Raw genomic sequence first — 17361 nt, forward strand, 5'->3', positions numbered from 1 at the left:
TGCTCTTCCGGAGGTCCTGAGTTCAAATCCCAGCAGTCACATGGTGGCTCATAACCATCTGTAATGAGATCTGATGCTCTTTTATGGGGTGTCTGAAGACAGCTACAGTATACTTACATGTAATAAGTAAAACTTTTAAAAAATAAAAATTAAAAAATATTAAAAAGTCATAATCCCAGTGCTGGGGAGGTAGAGACAGATTCCTGGAGCTCACTGGCCAGCTAGCCTGGTCTACTTGACAAGCTTCAAGTCAGTGAAAGACTTGCCTCAGAATGGGGGGAAAGGGTGTGAGAACTCAGTTGACAAGGCCTTGAGTTCCAGTCCAAGAAATAATCCAAATGCAATAGTGCATAACTATAATTCCAGCACCAGGGAAGAGACAATGGGCGAGGTAGAAGTTCAACAACTGCCGGGCAGTGGTTGGCACATGCTTTGATCCCAGCACTTGGGCCAGCCTGGTCTACAGAGTGAGTTCCAGGACAGCCAGGGCTACACAGAGAAACCCTGTCTCGAAAAACCACACAAAAAGAAAAAAAGTTCAACAACTATATTGTCTGAGGCTAGCCTGGGGCTATATGAGACCCAGTCTCAAAAAACAAAACAAACACACCTGAGGTCCTCTGGCCACCAATCACATGCATGCACATTCGCATGCATACATACAGAAGAACACTGGTTTGAGTTCATTCCATAACTGTTTCAGATGGGAACTTGTGAGTTCAGGTCTTAACCCCATCAATAATTGTGAGATCTTAAAAGTTACATCTTGCTGAGCCTGGTGACACACGCCTTTAATCCCAGCACTCAGGAGGCAGAAGCAGGCAGATCTCTTGAGTTTGAGGTCAACCTGGTCTACAAAGCAAGTTCCAGGGCAATTAGGGCAGTTACACAGAGAAACCCTGCCTTGGAAAACAAGAACAAGTTACATCTTGGGGGGCTCAGACCTTCAGTCTGTTAAAAATAGAGTTTGGCTAAAAAGCATTGTGAAGCATCCTAATTGTAAGGTGTTTTCAGTATGTCTGGTCTGAAAGCAGAAACAGCTTTGGGTTTTTTGTCTTTTTTTGTCTAACATTTACTTATACATGCTTTCACTGTTGAGCAGACTTTACATACTAAAGCTAGTGCATGATTTCAACCTTTTCCTGAAACTAATAATTAGTACTAGGCAACATCTCTTAGGGTCACTGAATGAATTTTTGAAGAAGTGGGCTGTTGAAACAGGGTTTTGCTATGTTGTAGGGTAGCCTCAAACATTAAATCCTTCCTGTCTCAATAACCTGAGATTACAGATATGTACCTCCACACCTAGCTTTTTCCAGGATCATTTGAGTCACACATGAATTAGCTAGAATCTCTATGAAGTCATTATGTAAGTCCTATAACACACACTCATTACACAACGGAACCTGGCTAAGAAGATACCATTGATGATCAGAGAATTTTAAGCCTGCTGAGGAATTATTAGCCCAGGGTAGGAGGTCTGGTGGTGATTAAACAGCTGCTTTTGGTTAGTGTTAGAGGACAGAAGGAGGGAATGGCCAGTGCATGCAGGAGGCTCTGTGGACCTCTCAGCAGGTAAGCTGTCAGTATACAGAGCATTTAAGAGGGCAAGCAGCACAAATTTGTTCCTAAAGACTGAAGAACAAATGGCATGGCTGAGTGTAAGTAGTACACACCCTTAACCCAGCACTTAGGAGGCAGAGGCAGCTTCTTCAAGTCCAGCCTAGTCTACATAGTAATAACCTGTCTTAAAACACTAAGAATGTTTCAGTGTTGCAGGAAACTGCAATTACTCAGAGGCAAACGATTAGAAGGGAATTAAAAAATAAAAAATAAGTAAAAACAAACAAACAAAAAAACCCATACCAGAGCAGGTATCACCTTATTACAAAAAAAGACGTATGTGTGTGTGTATGCTAATATATATTCCCCCTCACTCTCCATTTTCACTCTCCCTCCTTTTCCCCTTTTCCTCTCCCCTCTTCTCTCACCTCTCTCAGATTTTTGAGACAGGACCTCACTATGTAGCCCAGGCTGGCCTCAAAAAAATCCTCCTGTCTCATTCTCTAGGGTGGTGAGATTGCAAGTATGTGCCCTCAACCTGACTTTTGTGTCTTATTGTTTTCTTGAATTTTTCAGAGTTTTAACTTTATGGTACTTGTGCATGGGATATAATTATTGAATATATTTTAAAACATACTCTGTCATTGGGCATGGTGTCAGGCCTGTAATTCTAGCATTTGGTTAGTGAGGCATGGAGATCTGAAGTTCAAGTTTATTCTTCATTGTATAGTAAGCTTAAAGACAGCTCAGACTATGAAAGATCTGCCCCCCCTCCATACACACACACACAATAAACATATAAATGTATATACATATATCACACACACACACACACACATATATATATAAGATATATATCACATTTCTATTAAAATATTTGTTACTCCCAACTCTATGTTCTGTATCCTATTAGGCCTATATCCTGAAGCACATACCCCAAAACCAACCATTTGTTCCAATTCACAAACTAAGGTGCCAGGCATGGTAGCACAGGCCTGTAATCCCAGAATGTGGGGAAGTGAAAACAGGATGATCAGTTCAAGGTCATCACCTGCTAAATAGGAAGCTTTAGGCTAGCCTGGGTTACATGAAACTTCATCTCAAAAACAGTAAGAAACCTTCACTGTCAGGAGAGGTGACATGGTGGTCAAAAGCATGAACTAGGATTGCAGAGGCCTCTGGTCCCATTCCCAGCACCTGACCCAGTGAATCCAATGCCTCTTACTCCCTCAGAGCATCTGCACATAGACAATTAAGAATAATAAAAATAGATCTTTAAAAATATATATATTTATTTTATGTATATGAATACACTGTTGCTGTCTTCAGACACACCAGAAGAGGGCATCAGATCCCATCACAGATGGTTCGGAGCCACCATGTGTTTGCTGGGAATTAAACTCAGGACCTCTGGAAGAGCAGTCAGTGCTCTTAAACGCTGAGCCATCTCTCTAGTCTCTATAAAAATAAATCTTAAAACAATACCTTCAATTGGATCTAGGCCACTCTCATGTCTTAGCTGTGTGTACCCTCATACATGCCAAAGAGCAGTCTAGCTTGAATATCTTCAGTGAAAACATGGAACTTGCTAGTTTGGAGGCATTCATTCAGTTTTTGGGCACACAGACTCCTTGGGTCTACTTTCTCAAACTTTCCTCAAAGCAAACCATGATAACTCATAAAATGTTCTGATGTCATCCTCTGGGGCCTTGACTACATCCTTGCAGAATCTTGTAAAAGTTGTAATCATGTGACCCCATGTATCTGCTTGCTCACCCCTTTGTGATTCTGACTGACAAAGGCTCTGTGTTCAGGTAGAAGATGAGCCCAGAGGAATGTGTGATGCAGGTGGCTTCAAGGTCACACATGAAGCCAAGACAGCACTCCCTTTTTATTTTTTTTTTTGGGGGGGGGGGAGGGGGTTGTGACAGGGTTTCTCTGTGTAGCCCTGGCTGTCCTGGAATTCACTCTGTAGACCAGGCTGGCATTGAACTCAGAAATCTGCCTGCCTCTGCCTCCCAAGTGCTGGGATCAAAGGTGTGCGCCACCACTGCCCGGCTTCTTATTTTTGAAATAATTTATTTATTTTTAGTTTATGAACATTGATTGGTGTTTCACCTGCAAGTATGTCTGTGTGAGGATGTCGGATCCCCTGGAACTGGACTTACAGACAGTTGTGAGCTGCCATGTGGGTGCTAAGAATTGAACTCTGGTCCTCTGGACTTAGATCTTGATTTTTGTTTGTTTTTGTTCAAAGAACCATGCTTTCTCAGGGTAGTATGCCTGGGTCTCCTCATATGTTTCACACAATTAGCTGTTTATCCAAACTGACCCAATCTGGATGAAGAGCAGGGTCACTCAAACCCTTCCTACTTCAACAGAAACCATACTTTCTGGCAAAGATGACCTTTTACCCTAGTGTGTGTGTGTGTGTGTGTGTGTGTGTGTGTGTGTGTGTGTGTGTTTTGAGGCAAGGTCTCAAGTGGCAGAAGATGACCTTGAACTTCTGAAGCTCCTGCTTCCACCCCTGGGATTATAAGTGTGCACTATCACACTGGCTCATGCAGTGCTAAGGATTGAAGCTGGGGCCTCTTGAATGCTGTGTAAGCACTCTACCAACCGAGCCACATGACCAGCCTTCACTCCCTAGTCTCTGCACACTAATGGGTAGAGTTTTCTTTTTGTAAACCACCTAGGCTGGACATGGTGGTATGTGTTTTTAATCCAGTATACAGAAACAGGGGGATTTCTGTGAGTCTGAGGCCAGCCAATGTCCGATTGGGAGATGCCATCTCAAAAAATAATAAGTCCCTCCCTAAAATACTCCTCAGACAGAGCAGGAAGGGGAAATGTTGTAGGGTTAAAGCAGTGGGGCTTGGGGCAAAGGACCTGAACAAGGATTACTTTGCCATTCCTTTGAGGACTGCAAGACCCATGTCAGTGTAGAGGGTGGAGCTCCCTGGTAAAGTGCTGTCTGGTCTGTGAAAGGCTCTGAGTTTAAACCACCAGCTCCACAAAAGAGAAGAAAAAGGTTATTATAAAGTCTTTGTGCTCCCTTCCCTAGCAAGCTTGCTTTTCTAAAAAGAGAGAGAGAGAGAGAGAAAGAGAGAGAGAGAGAGAGAGAGAGAGAGAGAGAGAGAGAGAGAGAGAGAAGAAAGAAAATCCTAGCCAGGCTTTCTCACAAAAGTGCTCTCTAAAAGAAATGGGTTCTGTGGTAGCTGATCTAGAAAAATTGCCCAGAGTTTTGCCATTAGAGACACTTTAAGCCTCAGGGCTGAACTACCACCAGGCTGATTCCTATCTTACCTTTATTTCTAAAGGATCCAATAACATACGGAACAGCAGGACCCTAATTAACTGAAATCCCTCCTGTCTCAGATGTGGGGGTAGGTGTGGATGACCATATGCCCGCCGTCCCCCGACCAAGCCTTCCACCCTGGCTGTGGTTCACCAGCGACAGAAGAGCTTCCTCTTTAGGGTTCAGTTCCTTTTCATTTCTCTTGCTCAGAAACGATGAAAGGATGCCACAAGAGGTTGTGGGGGAGGGGCCAGAAGTGGAGAAGAGGGGGGCGGAAAACCTTCTTTCACGATAGGATATGTGCCTAGATGATTGAATGTCGTCTGGATTACATCTTGGAGTTACTTCATTGTTTCTTACTTAATCTAAAAGAACAAGATTAGAAGGCTCGGTGGGAGAACATAAGCCTTTAATTCCAGTTCTCCAGTGGAACTCTGTACTTGAGAGCAGCCTGGTCTATATAGTGAGTTCCAGGCCAGGCAGAAAACAAAACAAAATTCCAAATCAAACAAACAAAAAACCCCCTAAGACTAGGTAGGTCAAGATTATCCAAACCTGGGATCAGAGCCCCAGTACACCTTGTGTGCTATCCTTGTCCTTTGGCTGTGAAAGTGTCTTTCAAACAGTTTTGCTGCTTTAAATCTACAACTGGTGTCTTCTTTCCCACTGATAAACTAAAAAAATAACATCTGGACTGGATATATGGCTCAGTGGTAGAGTGTGTGCCTAGTGAGCGAGGTCCAAGCACCATGAATAAATAAAAAACAAAATTTCAGGGTAGATTTTGAATATTAACAACACATGGATCCAGACGTCCAGCTGTCAAAATGATTTGTAAAGGCTAACTCCAATCCCAGCTATGTAAGCCATCCTGTGTGCTCACCGTTCTTGGATATTCAGAATTACTCCCCATAAAACCAAATGCCACTCAGTGGCTGAGTGAACAGATTCAAAAAACAGCTTCTGCCTTTTGAATAATTGAACAGACAAAGCTGTAATGTGAGACACTCAGAAATAGTTGGATTGCCTTCACCAAGCTCTTGGGGGTTTTTATCTCCTCTGCTCCCAGATCTCTTGCCTGGCTGTGGAAAGGGAGAAGCTAGTACCAGAAGAAAACTGATCAGAAACTCTATTATGAGGGTCGTTACTCTTCTCACTGACTGTGAGAAAGTTCACATCTCAGGAACATGCCTGGATGCTGCTCTCTAAAGGAATCTCCTGGATCAGAACTGAAGGTGTGTGTGTATCTGGCTAACCTGGCTACCACAACCATAATTGAACAGAACCCTTAGACCCTGGGCAATAGCACCTCCTACTCCTAAGATAACTTTTAGGAAGATGGATTGGACTAGCTTGAGAGCCTGGCCTAGAGGCCCAGGCCAGCCCTGTAGCTTGCATCCACCGTGAGAGGCAGGGACAGACACTCATATTCTACCCTTGCTCGCTCTTCCCACCCTGGCCTCAACCCAGCGTCTCCTGCCTCTGCTGGCTTCTCAGACTGGGGAGAGCTAGGCAACTGCCACAGCCTGCTTCCCCAGCTGCTGATCTGCAAGTCAGAGCAGAGTCACAACCGCAGAGCACATGAGGGAAATGGGACAGAGACACAAACATCCTGTCCTTTCTGTACCAAGTGGCTCTAGCTCGAGACTCAGAGTCACCAAGATGATTATTTATGTGGGACAGAACCACCCGGCTCTCATAAGTTCATTCTGCCTGGACTCCCAGCTGGGAGAGCCAGAATTTCTCTCCAGTCCGCAGACTTCACCAGGGCCGCTACTCTGCTTTTGACTTTGATTTCAAGCTTTTGACTTTGATTTCAAGAGGACAGTGGCCAGGGGCTAAGCAGGATGAACCAAAGTTCTTAGAGGCAGGGCAATTCTTCTCAAGGTAGTGCACTCAGAGCGGAAGTTCTCTTTCTCCAGTTTAAGAGAGAGGGGCGCAGAGCCCCCCCCCCCCTTCACTGTTATACCTTGTGGAGGTTTTCCTCACAGATCCAGGGCTTCCCCAGGCAAGCCTCACCTGGTGTAAGAACGCTTCCAGTTGAAAATCTCCTCCAGACTGGAAGAAGGGGAAACCTCTCGCTTCTGCAGGCCTCCCCAGCGACGCCGGCCCCCTAAAAATGAAGTCCTGCGCTTGCTCAGTCCTTTCATCCTCTCTTCCATTCGGAAGAATTCAGTCAGGGCTCTGAAGGACTCCAAGATGACCTCGTGGCTCCATGCTGACAAGGGCTCAGGACGCAGGAAGCCGCAGTGGCCTCCATGGTTACTGAGCAGCAGGAAGAAGTATGGGTTGGTGTGGAAGAGTTCCGCAGGCAGAGTGCGCTCTGGGGGCCCGCACACGGGGTCGTCAGCGCTGCAGATGCACAGCACGGGCACAGCAGCCTCGTCCACATCCCGGAGTGGGTCGTTGAGATCCCAGTAGGTATCCCAGCTGATGGGGAAACTCTTGGTGTGGCAGAACAGGGTCTCCTCAAACTCTCGCAGGGAGCGGCTCCTGAAGAGCTTGCTGGTGTCTACTGTGTCCTCTAGGGCGGAGGCATACCTGACCACAGGTGAATGAGAGAATGGGATAGAGAAATTAGAACATTAGACGACAGGCAAAGTTACTGCAAGGGAGGCGCCAAGGTCAGAGTCTAGCCACAGAGACTTTGGGCTCTTGCAATACAGAAAAGAGCAGGAAACAGAGGCCTGGTGGATCTCTGTGAGTTCCAGCCAATGACAATCAATGACTCTCGGTCAGACACCCCCCGCCCCCTGCCCCACACCCGGCACACACAAGCAAACAACACAGCCACTTTTAAAGACATATTTCATGTGTGTGGATGTTTTGCCTGCGTGTATACGTGTACCATGTGCAAATCAGAAGCTCCCCAGGAGCTGGAGTTACAGATGGTTGTAAACCAGCCACCATATGGGTGCTGGGAGTTGAACCAGGGTCCTCTACAAAAGCAATGGTGCTCTTAACCACTAAGCCATCTTTCTGGTTCCCCAGACCCCTTTCATATTGTGGCCATCATTTAAGCTCAGAAGATTTCTGATATAATGCATATGTTTGGCTTCTCCATAGAGATGATCACTTCTTCTGTCACTCCTATCATTTGTCCCAGGGATAACATTTGACTTTGCAGTTGTTGATCAGGGATAGCTCTCCCTGTAACCTCAACTTTAGACCTTTTGCAAGGAACTCATGACCTGTCTCCTCTGAGACTCATCCTGAGAGAACTCACTGTTTCAGACAATCCAAACTAGGAGGCAAAACCTCTCCCTGTCCCACAATTAATCTCTCTTTTATTCCATTCATTGCCTTTGTGTTTTTAGGTTGATGTGCATGCCTGGTGGTATACCCTTGGTTGGGGACACTTGGGGCATGTACTCCTAGCAAGTACTTGGTGACAGAGAAAACAACTGGGACTATAATCAATCTATTAGATGGTTTCCCAAAGAGGGGCCTGCCAACTATTGCACGGGGGAAAAAGGACCGCTTAGCTCCCTGGAGAGGTCCTGGAAGGGTCACAAGTGGCCAGGGTGGGCAGTTCAGTCCTTTAGGAGGATTAGTCAACCCCTGTCAGTTGACTTTAGATCTGTGCATGGGTTTCCAACCCCAGACTTCCTCTGGAAGGGTGGTTTCTAAAGGCCCTGTTTTCTTCTCCATTTTCCTTACCCAGCTTTCTGGCTTGAGCCTACAGTAAGCGCTGAAGGTGGTCATTTTGGAGTGGAAACTATAGCAGTCAAACTAGACTAGAGTACTCTGTCCCTGTACCAAACCGCTGAGTTGTCATGGCAGCACCTCTCATTCAGCCTCAGAGTTTGACCTTTTCAAACCAGAAGGATATAAAATGGCAAAAAAAAAAAAAAAAAAAAAAAAAAAAAAAAAAAAAAGCCCAAAACAAAACAAAAACAAAAGTGTTCTAATTGGCAGGTCAGGGTCCTGTGTTTTCATGTAATGGTCACAGCACCTGCAGAGGTGCTGTTATTAACTCCACTCAGCTGAAGGGGGAGTGAGCCTTAAAGGGGATGGCTGATTCCCTGTAAATTCAGGATTTGACACCAGCCAGGCCTGACACCATGCCCTGAGTTTTACTAATTGTTGCCAGAATGCGTCTGACCTCATTTCTGTCATCTCTTAGGAAAGACTGGAAATGTCATTCAAGTGGTTTCTGTGGAACAGTCTTGCCTGGTATTAAACATTGTCCTCTCTGTGGAGACCTAAGAGTTTAGTGGGGTTTGTTTGTTTGTATGTTTGTGTGTTTTTTAGTAGATGTGTGCAGTGCCCGATGCCTATAATCTCAACTCTTAGGAGGTGAAGGCGGAGGACCTGGAGTTCAGGGACCCACACCCTCCGCTGTACAGCCTGAGCTGTATGAGACCTTGACTCAGAAGACACACGAATAGGTTTTGTACTCACCTAAAAATATGTAAAACATCTGTCAGTTTAAAGAATTTTAATAAATCAAATGCTGCACATTTTCCATTCCTGTCACCTCAGCTCAGAGTCTGAAAGTAAACACTCTGGACAGATAATCGGCTGCAATTGCTTCCAGAGCCCTGTTTGCTGACCTATCTGTCTATGGACTAAGTGGTAAATGTCAGGTGCAGGCCTCTGCTGACCACCGGTTGCTAGGACACCTAAGACTGAGATGAACTGATGGGGCCCTGACTGAGGCCCTGGGGCTATCTATGGCTTTGAAACCCACTTTCCTAGCTCAGTTATAGGGTTGGAACAGCTTCACGGTTGGAACAACTATATGGTTGGAACAGCTTTGGAAGCCTTGTGAGACCTTAGCCCCAATCTACCTACAATAGTCTGTTTCCAAACCAGGCAGAGCTCCAGATTTCTATTCCCGTTACCCACCTGCTGAGAGCGATTTTCTGGTGCAGCAGGAACCCACGTTCATAGGGCCAAGGCAAGCCAGCCTCGAACCACTCGCGACAGCGTAGCACTGGCGAGATGCAGGCAGCGCCGGTCACATAGCTGGAGGAGCCGCACTCCCCCAAGTAAGACAGCAGCAGCGCGGATCCTGATCCCTCGCTCACCGCAAACAGGGGGGCCGCCGGGTGTCGGAAGCGAATGTAAGTCACCGCCTCCTTGAGGTCGGACGGGTCCCCGAAAGGCTGTAGTCGGGGGCTGACTAGAGGGCAACCGTGGTGGCCCCTGCGATGGAAGATGACCGGGTAGTAGCCGCGCTCCAGGGCGAGCAGGCAGAGCCCCAGTACGTTGCGGGTGAGGCGTCCCCATGCATTGGGGATTACCAACAGCACTGGAGGGAGGCTCCCAGGGTTGGTGACCCGGCGGCCCCTGGCACAAGGTCCTATGACCCAATCCAGAGCCACCAGCCCATCATCTGCCAGCTGCAGGTACTCACGGGCTAGCTCAGGCCCGGGCCCGACAGGCAGGATGAAGTGGCAGAAGGTCTGCAGGTGGGGCCCCGACAGCCAGGAGCGCGGGCTGGGTTCCAGCGCCGCCGAGCGTCGCAGAGCGCGCAGCAGGCACTGGGCCAGCGCCGACGGCTTGCAAATGAGGCTGCAGCCCCCGGGGAGAGGTTCGCGCCGGTAGCTGAACGGATCCGCCGGGCCTCCGCTCACCACCTCCTGCTCCTCATGGTCCCGGACCGCGGTTCGCGCTCCGACGGCGCGCTTCCAGGGGCGCAGGAGGAGCAGGGCGAGCGCTGCCAGCAGCAGCGCCAGGGCGGCCGCCCACGGAGGCATGGCCTGGCAGGACAGTCCCCGGCGGGAGGCACTGGGCTGCGGGGAGCAGAGCTGTCCCCTCGCCCGGCTCCCCTCCGCTCTGCCCGCGGCTCCGCCCGGCCGCCCGTAGCTGTCAAGAGTCCTCCCAAGCGGGAGGGCGCGCGCGCTCCGGATTGGTCGTGGCCAAGAGGAGACAGCCAGTTCCCCTCGTCCGCCCCCCTCCCGCCCCTAGCCCTTTGTACAGCGATTGCGACAAGCAGGAGCAGAGGGTGAAAGAGAGCCGGGCCACAAACGGGGAACCGGGACGTGAGGGCCAACCAGAGAGAGCGTAATAAGGAGAATTGCTAGGAAAGGATTGGGGGTGAAGCTGGCGGTGAACATGAGGCGCCTGCTTCTACCTCTGTCCCTTATGAAGTCTGTCTGCCAGCGGAGACCCTGAGTCACTGCGCCCTCAGGATCCGCTATCGATGAGTAGCGAAAAAGCAAGAAAGGAGCAAAAGCGCTGTTCCCTCGCTGGCTTCACTTTTCCCACTCGCGGCTGCTTTTGCAGCTAGAGACGTACATCGCTCTCCTTCGCCTGACTCTGCGGCCCACCCAGGACCCGCAACTGTGACATAACGCAGCAGGGTTAGGACCCTGCAGCTGGCCAGACGCTGACTGCAGCGTCTGACCCTGACCACGAGTTTGAGGGAGGTGGCTGTCCTTTCTCTGGAGGACATCCGAGCACTAGCCCGTAGACACTTGTGGCCTCCCCAGCCCACCCCCGAGGACTCTCTCCAAGAGCTTGGCGTCTCCACCGCTCACCAGGAAGGGGTGCAGGAGAGGAAAGAGCCTCAAGTTTGGCAGAATAAGTTGAGGGAGAGGATTAAGTGATGTTGGGGCTTTGGCAGAGAGGTACATTGTGGTTCTTCGGATCAGATCAACATCCGGTCATTCCTGCAGGGGTGGGTGAGCAAGGATCTCCTTGTATGTCAGGGCACATGGGAGATGCCTGAAATAATTATTTTTTGATGTATTTCGAACATAAAAAGATTTATTACATTTAAGTGTGTGGTGTGTGTGTGTCTAGGTCAGAGGACAACCTGCGGGAATCAGGTCTCTCTTTCAACCACTTAGGTCCGCAGATTAAACTCCGGTCGTCAGGCTGGCGGCCAGCACTATTGCTCACTGAGCCATCTCGCAGGCCTGTTTCAAACTTTTGTATTGGGCGTCAATCCTTAACCCGGTTCTCGTTTCCATTGCAGCGCTCCGTTGCAGGGAGGCCCAGCTGAGCATGCTAGCTCTTCGGACCAGTGTCTCCTAGGTCACCCTTGGGCAAAGAACGAGAGCGGGAACCAGGAGAGCTCCGGCTTCTCGGGGCTTCTGGGCCTGAGGTAAGAGGGGCCTAAGACCCCCCCCCCCACACACAAGACAGCTCCGGGCTCAGGTCTTATTATGAGCGAGAGCAGGAATGTGGCAGTATGAAGGTAAAGCGCTAGAGCCGGGGCCCTCTCTCTGGAACAGCTAGGATTTCATAATTCTATGTTTAGCGGGTTTGCCAGAAGAGCACCCAAGTCACCTCCTGGGTCACCCGGTCCTTAAAGATCTCACTTCCCGCCCTTTGCAGGCTTCCTAGATTCTACTCAGGCAATACAGTTGCGCTCTGATGGGCGCGCAAACGCGCCGGGACGCATCTCCGCCGGCTTGGAGACCAGGAGATCCTTGGCGACTAACTTTTCCGGCTTTGGGCTCAGGACGCGTGCGCGGGCCAGGAGGCCGGCGGGGGCGGGCCTGGCGGTGGGCGGGACGGGCCTGGCGGTGGGCGGGACGGGCTTGGCGGTGGGCGGGGCGGGGCACGAGGCCGGGCGAGGCGGGAGTAGGAGTGTGCGCGAGTCGCGGTCTACGTGGGCGCGCGAGCGGCGCGGGGTAACGAGCGCGCGCAAGTGGCGCTGCAGCTAGCTGGTTGGCGGGACTGCTGGCCCAGCTGAAATGGTTCCTCCTCCTCCACCTCCGCCCCGGTTGCTTCTGGTAGCCCTGGTGGGGCTCCTGAGCCTTCACGAGGTAAGGCGACCGGCTTCTGGTAAGGTCTTGGCTGGGGGATCTCAAAGCGCTTTGCTTCAACTTTGTCCTGGAAAGAGTGGCGCGCGCGAGGGGATTCGGAGGCCCCTCCATTCGTCTGCGCCTCTACTGGAACCGAAAGGGCGGGGCCCTCGCAGAGGCCAACGCCCAGCTCTTCCCTTGGACCCACAGGTGGTGGCTGAGCCGGCGGAGAAGGCAGGAACCCCTTGTCCCGAAGGCCTGTGGCCTCTGCCTCCACAGGTAGGAACCCCGTAGGGCCGAGGACGAGAAGGGTATGAACGGCCTCGCTGCACCCTCGGTGTTCGCCCGATTGGGACATCTGTTGGTTTCTCCTGCCCTCAGTCTCCAGCGTCTTCATCTCAGCCCAGGGCTTGGGGCTGGTTGTCCCCTTCTTCACACCCAACATGAAGTCCCCAGCTGCTCTCTTCTTTCCCCATGTGTAGGTGTTACCAAGAGTGACTTACACACAGGTGAGACAAGGACAGGTAAGTACAACCAGGAGCTCATTTTGGGATCCTTCCCCGGAGGCAGAGTGTTCCTCGTAGGTTACCTCTATCTCTCTTGTCTCTCAGCTCCATCCCTCACCTCTTCGTGCAGAAAGAGGTAGGGCTTCACTTGCCAGTCCCAGGACAGATCACTGTTGCGGGGTTAGGGGTTCTGTTGAGTAGCTAGATGTGTGGCAAGTAACTCCAAGTGCAATTCTGAAGGGAGCAAATAAGCAACCCGCATCCCAATGCTGTTGTGATTCGGATTCTCCTGTCTTTCTAGGCTCTGATTTTCTGTAAGAGATGGCATTCTGTCCTTTGAGTTTTGAGAAGTGAATGAATAGTGTTTGGATTGCAAAACACTGTATCATGTTAGCAATGTGCTTTAATGTGTTGTAACGAGTTCAGGTTTTATGAATGCTCTTTAAAAATTGTTTACATTTATTTTATGGGTATGAATTTTGCCTGTGGGCTTTGTTGTTTTTTGTTTAGTTTTGTCTTTTGTATTTTCACGACAGCATTTCTCTGTGTAGCCCTGGCTGTCTTGGAACTCACTCTGTAGACCAGGCTGGCTGTGAATTCAGAGACATGCACTTGCTTTTGCCTCCTGAGTTCTGGGACTAAAGGCCTGTGCACTATCTGGCACCTGTCTGTGTGTGTGTTCAGATCCCCTGGATCTGGAGCTATAGGTTGTGAACTATCATGTGAGTACTGGGAACCGAACCCAGATCCTCTGGAAGAGCAGTAAAAGCTCTTAGCCACTGAGCTCTAACCCCAGACCGCTCCACCCCCCTTTTTGATACAGGGTCTCATGTAGCCCAAACTGGCTTCAAACTTGTTCTGTAGCCAAGAATGATCTTAAAGCCCTGATCCCCCTGCCTACTGAAAGGCTAGGATCACAGCAGGTACACCGTGGGACTTGGCCGCCTCTCTGTTCACGTAATCTCTCTTATTTCATTGCTCAGAATCCATTGGACTTTATGATTCATGTTTAGAAGCCACCTGTTGTGGCTGAATTCCTCCGTCAGACTTGTCAAGACTTAAATTATCTTCATCCGATTTCTTGATTAGTTTATCTTCACCGTGATGGGCCCTCACCACACATGTGAATTCAGGCTCTTTTCTTCCGAGATACCCACCTTCTTTTCTCTCATTTACTTTCTGCTCCTGGCCTATCAGGACCTGAAACCCACAGCTTCACACCCTGTTCCAGCGATGTTCAAGGCTCAGTGCAGAAGTCACAGTACACTTTTCCCCCATAATTTGTCTGCCTTTATTCCACCTTCTTACAGTTAACTAAGCTAGCTGGACATGGTGGCTACTTGGGAGGCTGAGGCAGGAGGAATAAATGTGAACTCAAGGCCAGCCTGGACAACGCTGTGAGACTGACTCTGTTTTAAAACTTAAGGGGGAAAAAAAGTGAAAAGACAGTTGAGGATATAGCTTGCTGGTAGAGTGCTTGCTTGAGTGGGTTCAGGTCCCTAGAACCTACAGCTCCTCTCCCCAGCCCTCCTCCCCCGACGACACACACACCTGTTTGAGTTCTATTAGTTTTTTACTTCCCTGAATTTCTCTCCCTCTACTCCATGGTCTTTAGAGGTACGCACGATATCATAGCCTAAACTGGCCTGGTATTCACTGTGAACCCTGGTCTGGCCTTGAACTTTCAATCTTATATCATGTTCCGAATGGCTGGGATTACAGGTGTACACGATCATACCTAGCTTTCCCCGACTCTCTTAGCCATTCCTCAAGGGCCGGGAGTTCTCTTTCGGTAGCTTTTATAGCAGCTAGCACAGGTCAACTCAAAGAATAATGACTGATGAAATGCCCCTATCGTGAGATTGTGCAGTCAAGTTGTGTGTCTGGATGCTCCTGGGAGACTCGCATGGATTGGATCAAGAAATAGAAGACTTGTTCTTCATATGAGGGGTAGAGCCTAGAGTTGGGACTTGAAGAACCATTAATGCACAGTCAGAGAAATACAGCTGAAGCCTGTTCATTGAGGGCCAGGGATGCAGGCCAGGGGTGAGAGGGCCCTGATGTTGACCGCCAGTGCCATGCATGGGGACAAGGGAGCATGTTTGGAGTAATGGGGTTACTTAGCTCTGTGGTCTTGCCCACAGGTGCATCTTTGGGGGGTATACTTGATGGAGGAGAGGTGAATTAGAAAGAAGTATACTTCAGTACTCAGGCCCTTTGCCTTTCCGTGGAGGTGGAAGGGCACTTTCTGATAACCCCTTTATCCTGGAGCCTAGGATAGCAGAAATTGTGATTCTCCGGGAGGGTGCTGGGCCTGGCTTGATATCTCTGCCTTCCCTCCAGGCTGAGGGTATCACCTTCTTTTACCACCCCTGTGCCCACCCCTGGCTGAAGCTCCGGCTTGCTGTCTTGGCCCATGTGTGTGTGTCTAAACCCACACTCATCCCTGACTTCAGTCTCACTTGGGACCGGGTAAGTGGTTAGTGAAATGCTTAAAACAAAAAGAAATCAAAGATGAAAAAAAAAAAAAAGCTGGGTTTGGTGGCCACCATCTTTAATCTCAGTACTCTAGAGGCAGAGGCAGGCAGATCTCTGTTTGAGGCCAGCCTGGTCTACATATTGAATTCCAGAACAGCCAGGGCTACGTAGTGAGAACCTGTGTCATCATCCCCTTCCCCCACCCAAAAAACAGGGCGTTGTGCTGCAGAAGGTCCAGGCACTATGGGCAGAGAGAGGAAAATTCAGGGTCTTCTTCCATCTTAGCTGTACATTACCTTCTCTCATAGCCCTTGGTGCTGACAGCATGGGGGGCTTCACTGGAGATGGCGTGGATAGAGCCAGCTTGGGTTGTCCACTGGCTGAAGAGGAGGCGGCGGCGGAAGCAGAGAAAGAATGTGTGGTTTCTCTCTGACAATCGTTTTGGGCCCACTCCCATGATGCCAGCCTCCAGAAGAGGGAAGCTGTGTGGGAGATGGTGTGTACAGGTGAGTGCTGCTGGGACCAGGCTCGGTGGCGAGAGTTTTGGGTTAACAGAGAGTAGCGGCTGATTTCTCTTCTCTTCTCCTTAGGCCCCGACTCTGGCATTCGCTCTGCGGAGCTGGCGACCTCCTGGTACAGAGGTGACATCTAGAGGACCCAGGCGGTCCTCCATCAGTGTTGTCAGGAGAAGGGGTCTCCGAGCTGCCCTTGGTCTCCAGTCTACTCCCTCAGGCCTGAGGGTTTCCTTGGCCTCTTCACAGAGCCTGAAGGCCCAGCAGCCGACTTTGGGAACCTCATCTGTGGCCCCGGTCTCCTCGATGACTGGGGGACCTGGAGGGAATGGTAGGTCCAGGACAGAGGCTCGGATGCCCAGTGGGCAAGGCAGCCCTGGAGGTTGTTCCTGTCCGGGTCAGGTTTCCCCAGTGCCTCGAGCAGCAGTGCCTCCCCGGGTGGCCCGAGGGCCCACTCCACGTACTGAAGAGGCCGCTTGGGCTGCCATGGCTCTGACCTTCCTCTTGGTCCTGCTCACCTTGGCCACTCTTTGCACACGACTGCACCGGAACTTCCGCAGAAGCGAGAGTATCTACTGGGGGCCCACGGCAGACAGCCAGGACACTGTGGCTGGTGAGAAGACTTCCCCACCCCCCACCCCCAGTCCCCACCAGGTGCGACCAATCCCTGGAATGCCTTGCCTTTGACCTCTCATCCTCCCACAGCTATCCTGAAACGGAGGCTGCCTTTGCCCTCGCGCCGGCTCAAGCGGTCTCGCAGACGGCCCCTGCTCCCACCCACACCGGATAGTGGCCCTGACTCGGAGAGCTCAGACTGAGCGGCTCCGCCCCCTGTGACCGCTGCCACGTGGGCTGCCCGCGGGCGCCCCCTGGCGGCAGGCGGAGAGGCCCTGGAGGCTTCTCTCGGTTTCTTGGAGAGTATCCTTCTAGCCACCCTGATACAAATTCCTGTTTCTAATTAAATTATTTTAGTAGAATTTGGAGTTGGGCGAGTGTATCTTGCCCTCAGTCGCACTCCTTTCAGGTCACTAGCCCTTGGGGGAGTTAGAGTGGAGCCGGCCTCCAGTGTACCAGGGCTGTTAGAATCCCATCAGGCTGGTTTCTAGTGTTGCTCAGGTGCTGGCACTCCTCATGTGCTCACCTTTCTGCATGTCCTCCCCCGCCCAACAGGCACTCCTGACTCTTAATCCCCAATCTCTGTAACCCCAGGACAACCTTAAACTTGCTGTCCTGCCTCAGCCTTGCAAGGACTGCAGGTGGGGACTGTGACCTGAACCAAGTACTGAATACTGGGCTGAGCC

General features: G+C 50.3%; 2 protein-coding genes across 4 annotated transcripts; one reads left to right on the forward strand and one right to left on the reverse strand.

The window, feature by feature from the left end:
- Positions 1 to 2833: 2833 nt before the first annotated feature.
- Positions 2834 to 10708, reverse strand: Abhd15 (abhydrolase domain containing 15). Its single transcript, XM_034506790.2, has 2 exons — positions 9713 to 10708; positions 2834 to 7402 (listed from the first exon to the last, which is right to left on the reverse strand). The coding sequence occupies exons 1-2, from the start codon at positions 10564 to 10566 to the stop codon at positions 6877 to 6879; spliced, it is 1380 nt and encodes a 459-aa protein (XP_034362681.1). The 5' UTR covers positions 10567 to 10708; the 3' UTR covers positions 2834 to 6876.
- Positions 10709 to 12357: 1649 nt separating this feature from the next.
- Positions 12358 to 17037, forward strand: Tp53i13 (tumor protein p53 inducible protein 13). 3 transcript variants are annotated; one of them, XM_076936261.1, is made up of 7 exons: positions 12358 to 12843; positions 13047 to 13088; positions 15414 to 15542; positions 15857 to 16054; positions 16139 to 16391; positions 16621 to 16673; positions 16766 to 17037. In XM_076936261.1, the coding sequence occupies exons 1-7, from the start codon at positions 12514 to 12516 to the stop codon at positions 16772 to 16774; spliced, it is 1014 nt and encodes a 337-aa protein (XP_076792376.1). In that variant the 5' UTR covers positions 12358 to 12513; the 3' UTR covers positions 16775 to 17037. The 3 variants fall into 3 exon arrangements, with proteins under 3 accessions (XP_076792376.1, XP_034363744.1, XP_076792375.1); XM_034507853.2 differs by having other exon boundaries at positions 12360 to 12585; positions 12775 to 12843; positions 16139 to 16673; XM_076936260.1 differs by having other exon boundaries at positions 12360 to 12843; positions 16139 to 16673.
- Positions 17038 to 17361: the final 324 nt, after the last annotated feature.

Source organism: Arvicanthis niloticus, chromosome 6, assembly GCF_011762505.2.
Source record: "Arvicanthis niloticus isolate mArvNil1 chromosome 6, mArvNil1.pat.X, whole genome shotgun sequence".
Taxonomy (NCBI): domain Eukaryota; kingdom Metazoa; phylum Chordata; class Mammalia; order Rodentia; family Muridae; genus Arvicanthis; species Arvicanthis niloticus.

Coding starts and splice junctions, on each gene's coding strand:
- Abhd15 (XM_034506790.2), bottom strand. CDS start 10,566: ATGCCTCCGTGGGCGGCCGCCCTGGCGCTGCTGCTGGCAGCGCTCGCC. Junction 7,403..9,712: donor CAGAAAATCGCTCTCAGCAG/GTGGGTAACGGG, acceptor ACCTGTGGTCAG/GTATGCCTCCGCCCTAGAGG.
- Tp53i13 (XM_076936260.1), top strand. CDS start 12,514: ATGGTTCCTCCTCCTCCACCTCCGCCCCGGTTGCTTCTGGTAGCCCTG. Junction 13,089..15,413: donor CACAGGTGAGACAAGGACAG/GTAAGTACAACC, acceptor CCTTCCCTCCAG/GCTGAGGGTATCACCTTCTT. Junction 15,543..15,856: donor TCAGTCTCACTTGGGACCGG/GTAAGTGGTTAG, acceptor CTTCTCTCATAG/CCCTTGGTGCTGACAGCATG.